Source organism: Myotis lucifugus, unplaced genomic scaffold (assembly GCF_000147115.1).
Source record: "Myotis lucifugus unplaced genomic scaffold, Myoluc2.0 scaffold_55, whole genome shotgun sequence".
NCBI lineage: Eukaryota > Metazoa > Chordata > Mammalia > Chiroptera > Vespertilionidae > Myotis > Myotis lucifugus.
In genome coordinates this window covers 4,528,523-4,541,353 of record NW_005871103.1, presented here as the reverse complement: position 1 = coordinate 4,541,353, position 12,831 = coordinate 4,528,523, and the positions used below count along the sequence as shown (strand labels likewise).

The 12,831-nt window shown below is 55.7% G+C and overlaps 1 protein-coding gene across 1 annotated transcript in view; it reads left to right on the top strand.

Annotated features, from left to right (window-relative positions):
• PTPRG (protein tyrosine phosphatase, receptor type G) overlaps positions 1 to 12,831 on the top strand; it is a 654,131-nt gene that overhangs the window by 577,503 nt on the left and 63,797 nt on the right. The window contains 1 exon segment of the mRNA XM_023754062.1: positions 9,002 to 9,134. Coding sequence (XP_023609830.1) covers positions 9,002 to 9,134 — 133 coding nt within the window.

The window sequence follows — 12,831 nt, the reverse complement described above, 5'->3', positions numbered from 1 at the left end:
CAGCCTCGGTGTGGAGATTATGGGGGAGATGGGGGACGCAAGAGTGGACACATCCCAGTTCGGACGGAGGTGAGGGTGATGGTGCTGGTGGCTGGCCAGTGTGGTTCTCCGAAGACAAGTGGTGGCCCTGGAACTGATGTTCGAGCTTGAGCGGTTCAGGCTCTGCACCGAGGGCTGGCAGAGAGCAGTGGCCTCGGTGGCTCCTCGTATGCATTGCTCGCCCACCTCCTGAGACAGGTGATGCTGAGGGCTGCGGTGGGAGTGTTCACACTGTGAGAGGCTGCAGTGGGGCGGGCCCGGGGCGCGTCCCAGGTGAGGGAATGAGTCATTGCTGCTGGACTCCAATCCCAGCTCCCGGAGAGAGTGGTGAAGGAACAGACGTCAGCCTGGGGGCGTCCCAGCTCCAGGTGTGGGCGTGTGGGTCCCCAGCTTCAACCGTCAGGAGTCGGAGAGTCTACAGTCTTGGCAGATTCGCTTTTGGAGTCAGATCACCCAGAAGGCTCTGTGCCTTGTCCACTCAGGGTCCTTGGGCCAGTCTTTGCTCAGTGTCCTTCTGTCCTAACAGCCGTTAGTGCAGAAGGAGGTGTCGATAAACAGAGTCACCTGTCTGTGACGAGGAGGGAGGAGCCCAGTTGAGATGGGGGCTACGAGGAGGCCCCAGCTGGTCTGCGTTTCACGGGCATCCTGGACCTTGAGGAGCAGGAGAAGACTGGTCCCCAACGAACTGGCATTGAAAATGACATCCCAGAACTCGGCTCCGTCCCCAACACTGCAGATCAGAGCGCCTCCCTCGGCGCCTCTATTTCAGCGGGAAGGTTCGCTGCTTCCCAAGGGGAAAGTGATCTTGCTTTAGAATTCCAGGCCATTCAAGTTTCAGGGTGCGGGTGGTGACTGTGCAAGCCAGAGGCCAGCCAACTTGTTCTGCAAAGGGCCACACAGTAACATTGTCAGGTTTGTGGGCCATCGGTCTGTGTTGCATCTACTCCACGCCACCGTGGGGCCCAGAAGTAACCAAACAACACTGAGCAGATGTGGTCAGTTCCACCCAAACTCTTTACAAAAACAGACGGTGGGCCAGGTTGCTGACCAGCCCCTCGTTTAAGCAGCAATGTCTGTGCCTGTTTGTCAGGAAAGGGTGTAGGTTGAGGGTAAAACCCACAAATCCCCCTCAGTTTGCTTCCCTCCGTCCCTCCCTTTCCCCTGTCTGCCTCCTACAGCTTGGTATTTATTTTTGAAATGAATTCACTGTCGTTTTTATCTTAGTTGTGACTTACTTCAAAGACCTTTGCATGTACATTTAAAAAAACCTCTTCCACATTTATTTTTTTCTTCACATTAAGTAAAAACAACTATTGCGATCAATATTTACTATGTGAAGAAAAGTGTTAACATTTAAAGTTACAAACTATGTTTTTACCAGCATCTCCAAGAGACTTGTTTAAATTCACTTGATGTTTGATAACATCTTTTCAAGGCCTATGAGTGGTAGCTTTAGTATATTAATTCACAAGAAAAGAGAGGAGGAGGAATTTTTCTGTTGATGAAATGGCACAAACGTAGGCACCTACAGAAATCAGACAGGTGATATCCATGAGAGAAGAGGACCAGGTGCCAGACATTAGGGAGTGGTGAGGACTATGGCAAACTAGACAGCACATGTCCTTTCTAAAGAGGCCACCTCACTCGGTTTCAACTGGTTGCAGTCAGTGAGAATGCCTAGCATGCCAGAAATCCAGGTCTTTGTGCAGCATCTCCCAGTTTTTCAGTGAATTCACATTTTTTTAAACAATTTCATTTTTGTCTTTCTTATTTTTTTCCCCTTCATATGTGCCAACAGGTAGGAACCGTGGTGCTAGGCCTCTGCTGTAGCGTTGATCACTATAGTTGCACCTGTCCTAGAAGCTGACCAGACGGATTGGAGGCCTGCATGCAGGCACTCTGCCTCTCACCACGCGTTTTGTCAGCATCTATTTAGTGCGAAGCCCTCAGTGGGATGTGTGCTGCATGGAAATGCAACATGGTCCCTCTGTCCGCAGCCACAGCCTGAATGTGGTGGAGACACCCCCAGAATTCACTAGATGTGGGAAAACGTTCTTGGGGCGGGGTGCAGAAGCATGGCAGGGTGGGCGCCGTCTACACACCCAGCACTTAGTGCCAGGGTTTCCTTTCTGGCCTCCACGAATCAAGGAAACCATTTTTCCAGACTGAATCCTGCTCAGAACCCCAGTTTAAACACCCCCTCTCCGAAAGCTCCTCCGGGCCAGCCCTGAGCCAGTGCTGAAGGAGGGGTGCGGTTCAGGGGTCAGCAAACAGTCTCCAGGCCACACCTGGCCCGTGGGAGATGTTGTCCGGCTCAGGAGCTAAGACCGGGCAGGGCTGGTCAGAGCCTGGGGCTGCTGTGCTGCTCTCAGCCCAAGTCGGGGGCGCTGAGCCCCAGCCACCCCTCCGCTCTGCTGGGCAAAGCCTGAGAACCTCTGGCACTCTCCAGCTCCGAGGAACCCAGCTGAGAACCTCTGATTATGGACACAATGACCCCCCTGTTAGCGTTCATTCGGGCTGTGCCAGTTACCCTACAGCGCCCCCGCAAGGGCTGTGCTGGCGTTGCTGCCATTGGGCCAGCGAGGAAACTGAGGCCCCGAGGCTAAGGAAGGTGCCCTGGACCACACAGCCCGTGGCAGACAGGGCTCAAACAGGCCCTGAGTCCCGGGTCGGGGTGCTCCTTCCCCGTGCTTTAGGCCAGTGATTCCCAAAGTGGGCGCTACTGCCCCCCGGTGGGCGTTGCAGCGATCCAGGGGGGCGGTGATGGCCACAGGTGCATTTGGGGGCGATGAGTAACTGCTATTAAAATTTAAAAAAAAAAAATTTCCAGGGGCTGAGTAATATTTTTTCTGGAAAGGGGGCAGTAGGCCAAATAAGTTTGGGAACCACTGCTTTAGGCTTATTCCCCTAGTGGGCAACACGGGATGATTGCAGATGAGATGTTCATTATTTAGTGAATAGTTGAATGTGTGCTTTAAAAAAAGATAGCAGTTTTCCATTATGGCAGAGGTTCTCAACCATATATGATCCCCCCGCCTGCCCCCTCAGGGCATGTGGCAACACCTGGGAACGTTTTGGGGGGTCCTGACGGGAGGGGCTGCTGCACCCGACAGTGCGCAGGGCAGTCCCCACAGCACAGACTCCCTCGTCCGTCCGGAGTGCCGGCAGGGCCGTGGTTGAGAGCCTGATTCACAGTATTAGCAGAAAGTCTCCTTTTTGGAGAAGTTGATGTGAGGGAAACGAGTCGTTCGTGCAAGGACAAAAACAAGTCGTGGTGAGGTCCGTGGAGATAGGGGAGGAATCAGGATCCTCTGTTGGAGAACTGCAGGTGGGGAAACAGCCTCCTTTACTTAAACCCCCGCAACCCCTGCGTGGTCACCGCCTGAAGCCGTTGCAGCCGGGCTAGTGCTGTTGGCCGCCTCCCTTTGTGGGAGATGCTTCCCGGAGTGGGAGGAGGAGCCCGCTTGGAGTGCTTTGGGGGCCACTCGGGACCCGTGTGGCTCAGTTTCCTCCCAGAAAGTAGCTGGGTCCTTGGAAGTTGCCACCCTGCTGGGGGCTCGTCAACCGAGGGCAGATCGTATGTCTCACTGTGTGGGAACCCAGGCGTGTGCAGAGCGCGGGGCCTCGGAGCGCACAGTCAGGAGCGGAGGCTGAAAGGGTGAGCTGCAGCGTTAGGCACGCAGCTGCTGTCAGACTGATGGCGGGGCACCTGTGTCTGCAGTGCCAGGTGACTCAGGACCAGCCTGGAATTTACCGAACGCCCTCGTGTTCCAACACCCTGTTGAAGCAGACATGACAGACTGCGGCTGACTGTCTGAGTGTGATGAGGTGGCTCCGTGGGATGGTCAGGCGTGGGGTTCAGGAGAACTCCAGGGAGGGCAGGGATGGAACGTGGGGCCCTGCTCCCGCCCAGGTGATGGGAACCCGGAACCAGGGTCCCCTCGCAGGGGAGTGTGTGGATTTGTCACCGACAGTCACGTCTCTGCAACAGTGGTGTAGAGAACGTCAGGGCCCGAGAGCAATAACGACAAATGCCACGGCCCCTTAAAGAAGCAGCCGCCTTTCACCTCACACCTGTTAGGGGAGCTACTATCAAAACGCAAAACAAAATGACAAGTGCTGGAGAGGATGTGGAGAAGTCGGAGCCCTTGTGCACTGTGGGTGGGAGTGTAGACTGGTGCAGTCACTATGGAAGACACAGTGGTGGTTCCTCAAAAAATCAAAACCAGAACTACCCTGTGATCCAACGTCAGGGTACCCGCCCCAAAGAACGGCAAGCGGGGTCTTGAAGAGACATTGGTGCTCATGTTCCTCGCGGCAGTATGTACAGAAGCCAAGGGGAGAGGCAACCCAGATGCCCACGGACAGATGAGTGGATAGACAGACACAGTGTGGGACGTACACCTAATCATTAGATTCTAATGAATATTATTCAGCCTTAAAAAAGCACATGCTCCATGTGGGTGAGCCTTGAGGAAGTCACGCTAAGTGACATGAGCCGGTCACAGAGACAAGTACCTGTGATTCCACTTACCTGGGTGCCCAGAGCAGTCAGTCACCGCGACAGGAAGTAGAGTGGTGGCTGCAGGGCAGGGCGGGGGGGGGGGGGGGGCAGATAATGGGGACAGACTTTCCGTTTTGCAGTGTTGGGGTCCAACCCCAGCGGGTCCAGGGGTCCCCAAAGGTGTGGACGGAGTCGGCGAAGAAGGAATGACACGAAGACAGCCTTCAGTTGATCAGCAGCCTAGTCAGGACCTCTAGCCAGGATCTCCAGCCAAAGTTCTGGTCGGAGTTCTGGTTAGGAACTGATGAGGATCTGATGTTTATTGTCTTGTTACATCCGTATTTATACCAGCCGATTTTCATCCTGTCAATTTCTATTACAAAGGTTAGGGCGTTTCTTATCTCCATTCCAGGGAGTAAAGATTATGTAGCTTAACTACCCACCTGGCACTTAATTAAGGGGTTGTATCCCCTCCCTAACCTCAGGGAAAAATCCCCACCTGGGGAAACAACCTTTCTCGGAGAGGTGACCTTGGTTAAAACACATGGCGCTAAAGGGAGCAAACATATTAAGAACAGTATGCTATATACGCCAGGTCCATTGAAACATATGCTGTGCAGATGTTTCTTTCCTGCAGCGACTGTGTCAAGCAGCAAGGATGGACCGGCTTCCGGCATTGCAGATTAAAACAGGTTCTGGAGACTGGTTGCACACAGTGTGAATATACTCCACACTACTAAGCTGGACTCTTAGAAAGGGTTAAAATGGGAACTTTTATGTGTTTTTTACCACAGTTGTTGTAAAAAGCAGCCGCCTTAATTCACGGATGAGGGTGGTTTTCACTCAGAACAAATGCAGTCAAGTTGCCCGTGATCGAACCAGGCTAGAGGGTTATGCGTGGGCGACTTGTCCCTCCCTGGATCTTTCTGGAAAAGGGAAGGAATCCTGCGTCCTCCCCCCGGTCAGTGGGCCGTGGGCGCCGAGCCCCTTTAGTCCTGCCGACGGGTTGCTGTCCTGCCGCGGGAGCGCGCCCTTCCTGCGGCGCGGGCAGCGGGCAGCGGGCAGCGGGCAGCGTGTCGGGTCCAGCTGACGCCTCCGCCCGCGGCATCCACAGTGCAGTGCTCTCCGCTTGTATGTGCTGCTACTGGGATGAGAGCCAAGCCAGGAAAAGGCAAACAGCATTAATTCAGCGATGACATATGCCACTGAAAACTGTTTTTCTTTTCTTTTTTTTAAATTTTTTTAAAAGGCAGAGTGGAGGCACTTGACTGGGTTCTGAAAGGGAACCTGGAGGAAGGAGAGCTGTCTGCCCACGGGGTGGCCACTTCCCTCGCCCCTGCAGGTGCTCTCGGAGGTTAGCCGCACCTTCCTCGGGGTCTCACTTGGAAGATGGTTCGGACAAAGGCTCTCTCTCTCTCTCTCTCTCTCTCTCTCTCTCTCTCTCTCTCTCTCTCCCCCTCTCTCTCTCTCTGAGTCCCGGCCCCACTGGCCCACCAGCAGCCCTTCATCTGCACCCACAGAGATGTGCGCCCCACAGAGAGGTCCGTGTGAAGGGGCTGTTCGGGCCAAGAGCCCCTTTCAGTGGTAAGATGAGTAGCACGTGGGGTTTGCATTCTGCCCCCTGCCCACCGTCTACCCTGTAGTGTAAGGAGGTGGGAGGAGATGTGACACTGGGGGTCCCTCCAGGACGCAAGGCCCTCCCCGGGTGGACTCTCAGGTCACTGGGCGTGGCCTATAGTGTTGGCCTCCTGCCCTATTTTCCATGCGCAGGAGCTCAGGTCTTCGAGAGACTTGCCTGTCTGGCTCCCCCTGCTGGAGCCCCGCAAATTCTCATCTGCAGCTGATGTCTCTGGCCCAGTGATGGCGAACCTTTTGAGCTCGGCGTGTCAGCATTTTGAAAAACCCTAACTTAACCCTGGTGCTGTGTCACATGTAGAAATTTTTTGATATTTGCAACCATCGTAAAACAAAGACTTATGTTTTTGATATTTATTTTATATATTTAAATGCCATTTAACAAAGAAAAATCAACCAAAAAAATGAGTTCGCGTGTCACCTCTGACACACGTGTCATAGGTTGGCCAGCACTGCTCTGGCCTGTCCCCAGAGCTTTGCTATGAGAGGGATACGTGGAGGGAGAATGGACGCTTCCATTGCCCTGGGACTAATCCCTGTTCTCAATTCAGCCAGCGAAGTCCTGGCTGACGTGGCCTGACTCTGCAGCTGGTCCCCTCTCCTCGTTCTCATACTCCCACCCCTTTAGTTCTCCGTCCGACCCCGTCCTTCCTGCCCTCGGCCTGGCTCACGCCCAGGTCTCACCCTCACTCAGGGAGCCCCCTCCAGAGCCCCTGGGCTAGAGCAGCTGTTCCCCTTCCCTTTCTTCTAATTGCTCGCTCCTGTGTCTGCCTCTCCCCCTTTAAATGATTTGTGCTCCTCCCCCCGCCCCGCCCGGGTCTTCCTGGTGCTTCCGCAGCCCCGAGCACCATGCCCTGCACACAGTAGGGCTTGGCAGATACAGGCAGGCCTCATTTTGTGCGGTTCGCTTCATTGCTCTTCAGGGTTACTGTGTTTTTTTACAAATTGAAGACAAGACTCTCCACCAGCAGGAAGATTGCGACTCGCTTTATTGTGGTACGCCCTTAGTTGGGGTCTGGACCCGAACCCGTAGTGGCTCCGAGGTGTGCCTGTAGCTGTCCAACCAAACGTGTGCAGCTGTGGGTCCGGAGGAGTGGCTGCCGCTCTGGGAAGGCAGGTATGGACGCGGAGGGCTCTGCTGCGGTTTAGTCGGGTGTGCCCACCTGCCCGGCCTCCTCCCCGTGAGCTGGGCAGAAATGGGGTGCTGCCTGCTTCGCGAGGCGCTGCCTGCGCACAGGGCCCGGCAGGAGGCGGGGGGGACCCAGACCAGCGGCGCTCCAGGGAACCGGTGGAGGCTGCGACACACTCCCTTACTCGGGATCCTGGCCTCTTTAAAAATGTGCTCCCAAGGCCACTGTCCCTCTCTGCTCGGCCCACCTTCTCTCGCTTGGAAACGCGGCCTGATTAGCCCTCCCTCTAGTCCAGTGGTTCTCAACCTTGGCTGCACATTAGAATCACCTGGGAATCTTTTTTAAATCCCGATTTCTGGGCCCCATCCTCCGGAAATTCTGTTTCTTTGTTATGGGGTGGGGCCACAACATTAGTAACAAAGAAACAGAATTTCCGGAGGATGAGGCCCAGAAATCAGGATTTTAAAAAGATTCCCAGGTGATTCTAATGTGCAGCCAAGGTGGAGAACCACTGCTCTAGTCGGTCCTGAGAGGGACTCGCTGGCGGAGGCTGGCCTCCTTTCCCAGCGCAGGAGTCCTGGCGAGCGCACGGCAGCCTGAGCCGGCTTTGGATCTGTCCGGCGGCTTCTCCGCGGTCACAGTTAACCTTGGCTTTCTCACCACCCACCTCCCACCTTCGCCTCTGCTCACCCGTGCTCTCCCCAGCCCCGCACCACACCTGCGCTCCATTCGGGCCACCTGGAGGCTTCCAGGCACCTGCCCACGCCACGCGAGAGCAGGCTCTCCCCCCACCCCCAGGCTCCCGGGCCTGGGACAGGCAGGCGCTGCCGGGTAAGAGCAGGCTTGACGCCCCTGTGGACCCCTCGCCCGGGCTACTGCTCCCAGGCAGGCTTGCTGGGCAGCGTGGGGCAGGCGTCCTCCGCCGCTTAGAGCTTTCGGGCGGGTGGGGGAGGGTGATGCCATCAAAGGCAACGCTGGAGAGAGGGGAGCTCCAGGGCTCTGGGTGCTGAGGACTGAGGGCTGCCCAGGGAGGGGGGCGGGGGCTCCTGCTGGGCTGGGCTGGGTGCTGTGCACACCGCGAGGCTGAGGTTCCAGGGCGGGAGCACCCTTGTCCTCGCTGCAGCCACACTCACCTCAGCTGGGACGCTGGGGGCCCCTCCATGACTGTTAGGGAGCGGCAGCTCCCCACGCAGAATTGGGGTGCTGTTATTAGAAGGTGATGGCTGCTGAGCTCCCAGAGAATATTCATAACCATTGTCTTCAGAGCCGGTTCATGTAGCAAAGCCATCGTGCCGTTTCTCCTGCCCTGCGCCAGCGAGCCCAGAGGCGCCGGCCTCTCCAGGGGTGCGGGTACTGCTGCCTCAGGCTCCACGTCTCCCCAGTGTCCAGGCCGCTCTGGCTCAGCGACGTCCTTGCAGCGAGGTGGGATGCCTGTCTCCGCAGCTCTCCTTACAACCACCTTGAACTCTACCTGCAAACCCTGCACTGGTGGTGCAGGTGCCGCCTGCAGGAAAGGCCGGGTTTGGGTTGGACTCGGTAGGACATGTGTGGGCTGCAGGTGCCCCTCCAGTCACCGGGCAGTCAGCACGGGAGCCCAGGTCTGCGTGGGCACCCACACCGGAGCAGAACTCGGCCACCCTGGCGCCCCTCCCTGCCGGCTCTGTCCTCTAACTGGCATGGTCTCTCTCTGCAGCAGAAAAGAACACCTCTGGAATGATAAGCCGCCCTTCCCCGGGGAGGATGGAGTGGATCATCCCCCTGATTGTGGTGTCAGCCTTGACCTTCGTGTGCCTCGTCCTTCTCATTGCTGTGCTGGTTTACTGGAGGTGAGTGAGCCGGGCAGCACCTGTGTGTGTGTGTGGGGGGGGGGGGGTCTGCTGGAAGCATGCTGCCCGGGGCGGGGGGAAGCAGAGGCCTTGGCCCCTTCTCTCTGAAAGGAGAGGCAGCTGGAGAGCTGCTCCTGTCAACACCTGGGGGAGCTGTAGCAGGAGGAAGCCAGTGGGTAGAGCGGCTCTGAGGTCAGGGCACTTAGGAGCTTCTGGGATCTAGTGCCCAAGAGGCTGTGCTTGGGAACCCGGGGATCCGGGTGCGGATCCCAGCCCTGCTTCCTGCCGGTGCCGTCCCATCTCCACGCGAGCTTCCGTGTCTAACCCTGCCACACGAGCTAATGAGCTCCATGGCTTTCTGGTTCCTCTGAGGCCGTGACTCACTGTCACATCTGCATAAGACTTCTTCCCCTTGGTTACCTATAGCTCGTTGCTGAAAATGGAGTGATAGAACACATTGAGCATGCTCTGTGGCACTTGGACATGTGAGATACAAATGGCTGGTGGTAAGCCATCCTTGTACACCAGTGTCCTGGACCAGGTCTCACTGCTTCCCCGGGAAGCCTGCTGGCAGCTTCCGCTTGGAAGTGGGGTGTTTCTCAGCTACCCCCTCAGCCAGGTGTAGGAGGCGGGAGGAGGCGGCCCACGTGGTCGGCCCGGCTGCTTTCACCTCTCAGACAAGCTGGAGCTCCTGCCCTTTAACAGCTTCCTCAGTGAGGAGCAGGTGTCGTATCCCTCCCTCCCACTCGCCCTCCGTCCCTCCTTCCCCTTCATTCAGTCCATTGGGAGCCCCCGCTGTGTGCCAGGCGCTCTTCTGGGCCCTGGTGACACACAATGAGCCAAACTAGACGAAAATCCCTGCTCTCGGGGAGCTTACATTCCTGTGAGGGAGACAGGCAGTAAACAACCCTAGTGAGTAAAGGAGGTAACACCCAAGATGGTGTTGCACCATCAGCTTAGCACGTGTCTCGTTTGACAAATATCCAATAAAAGATAGTGAGACTAAAGATAGTTATTGGATAGGGACGAGTGTTCAGAGTAGATAAGGGAGGTGTAACTGGCGAGTGGTATTGGAGCAGAGACCTAAAGGAAGAGGGAAATGCGCTCCCATTTGGGACAAGTTCCAAGCAGGGAAGCAGCATGTGCAAAGGCCCTGAGGCAGGAGCGTGCCTGGAATGTTCTAGGAAGAGCAAGGGATCTGCCACCCTCCCCGTAGTCCCTGTGGTAGGAGAGGGTGTCAGGAAGAAACAGAGCAGAGGGGAGTCAGGTTGAGTGCAGCCTTGTGGGCCATTGTAAACGCATTGCCTTTTGCTCTAAGAGAAGTAGGGTTTGATGCCTAAGGATGTTGCAATCTGGCTTCAAGATTCCTTGGTTGCTGTGTTGTGAAGAAACTGAGTTGGATCAAGGGCAGAAGTGGAGAGGCCAGCGAGGAGACTCCTACACTAGTCCAAAGAGGAAGTGATGGCGGCTTAGATGAGGGTTGCAGTCAAGTGATGGGAACTGATTAAAGGCAACAGAACCTCTCCCAAATAAAAGTTTGTTGACTTTTATTGGCTGATTGTGATCCTTGGTCTGCTCTGTTGGTTAGAACAGGGAACAGGAAGGGGGCATCTCAGGCTTCGCAGGCGTCCAGCAGTAGCCACAGCACCGTTACTGCTACAGACCAGCCAGGTTAGGAGTGACACTGTGTTTCGGGGTGCGCCTGGGAACACTAGGTTCACCTCTGGGTCATCCCTTCTCCAGAACAAAGCGGTTTGCAGACCAGCATTTGGAGCCCGTTGGCGAACTGGAGGCTGCTGGTGTGGGTGTGACTGAGCACGTGGAAGTGGTGGAAGGTCTGCACGAGCAGCTCTGCTCTGCGCTGTGCCGCGTGGTTTAGTCTCAGACTCCCACGCAGGACGGAGAGGCCACAGCTGCCATAGGCTGCATGACCCTCAGCAGTCTCAGTATGAAAATTCATGGTCCAAGCGATTCTAGCCAAAACCTCAGGGTTGTTTCTGATTGGCCCACCCCGGTCCTCTGCCCTCCCCAGAACAGATCTCCGTGGCCGAGCAGACGAAACCAGGCTGCCCCAGTGTGCATGCTGACTGCAGGCTGCTCGTGGGAAGCGACTGTGAAATGGACTAAAGAGAGGTTTAGAGCCTTCCACTCAAGATGTGCTTTTCTCATTAGAAAGTAACAACTCTTTGCACTTTGTTTATATATATACATACACACACACACACACACACACACACACACGAGTCTGAATCTGTTCGTATATTCAGAGCTTGGTTTCAAGGAACCAGAGCTTTAAACATCATCCCATAGACGCGGCCTCTGAGCTTTTCCCGAATTCCTCAGGCTGGTGCACAAGTGAGTGTAAGGAGAACATTCTCAGAGGATGGCAGGCAAAGCTGAACTGCCATTTGGACGGATGAAGGGCACAGCATGAGAACAGCCTAGGGGGACAGGGACCTGTTTCTGTCTTTTTTCTCCCACTGATGTGAAGGAAGGGAGCGGTGGGGGCTCACACAGGAAATCGGGAAATGAGAAGAGCCGAGCTTCCCCTTGGCGGTACAGTTTTGAAGGGACAGCGACAGCGCGTCTCTTCGCCATTTGAGGCCCAGTGAGAGCGGGTGGCCGATGAACAGACGACATAGCAAGGCACCGAGGCGGATCAAAGCCTCCTGGCCGTGTCCCCCGTGGGCAGGCCTGGCCCCCGAGGGTTGAAACCAGCTCTACAACCAAGGACTGACCCTGCGCAGCTCTTGTTCTGGGTCCTGAGTGCGTTCGCTTAGAGGGGTCGACGCTGACCTCCTCCCACAGCCTGTCTTTATAGTGCATGTGTTTGCGTGTCTCAAGCTCCTGTGGTTTGGAATTTCTGGAAGAAAACATCAGAGGACCAACTCTATGTTCGGGTGTTCTAGAAGCTGAGTAGATTTTGATGTTGAGTAATACCACCTGTTTGTTTTATCTTAGTCCCAGCTGTTCCGTGCTGGTTCCCCGGATGACAGATTGAGCGTCTCATTGACCATAATGCTAGCCTAGGAAAGAACTTTCCGGAAGGGTAGAGACTCGATAGGGCTGATCGAACTACACAGACTCGGGAACAGAAAACGAGAAGCTCCTAAGTGGGGATTGTAACATCTGACCTAGGTTTGTTAAAGTGCGGAGCTAGAGGAAGCTCAGACCGAGAAGTTCACGTCCCCGCTCAGCGCATGACCGAGCCCCCTGTAAATTCCGTAGTAAGTTAGTGGATACCAATTTAGCTTCAGAGGTGGCTAGAAAAAGGTGTCTCTTTACTCCCATCTTTAGACTCTCAGAAATGCTGCCATGTGTTGGTGTTGCCTCATTCAGGATGCTGTTCATGGAAACAAGTGGGTTCTGTGGACATTGCCATTTTTTTCTCCCCTGGATGCTCAGTGGGAGACAGTAGCATAAGTATGAAGGGTGCAGACTGCGAATGTGTGCAGGGGGCTTGTGTCATAGTGGAGGCTCCAGCAAACAGACGATGCGTGTGGAGTGTGGGCACGTGCTCACACCCCTCTCGCTCACAGAATGACCACTCGTGCCCCCGTGGAGCACGGGCCCCGCCCGTATTCCCAGGGGGGCAGCAGTGACCCGGAGCTGCTGCGCCCGGGCACGCTCTCCGCCATCTGCTCCGGCAGCCGGCACTTCCGTCCACTCGGTGGAGCCTGGGTTAGTGCGGACACTT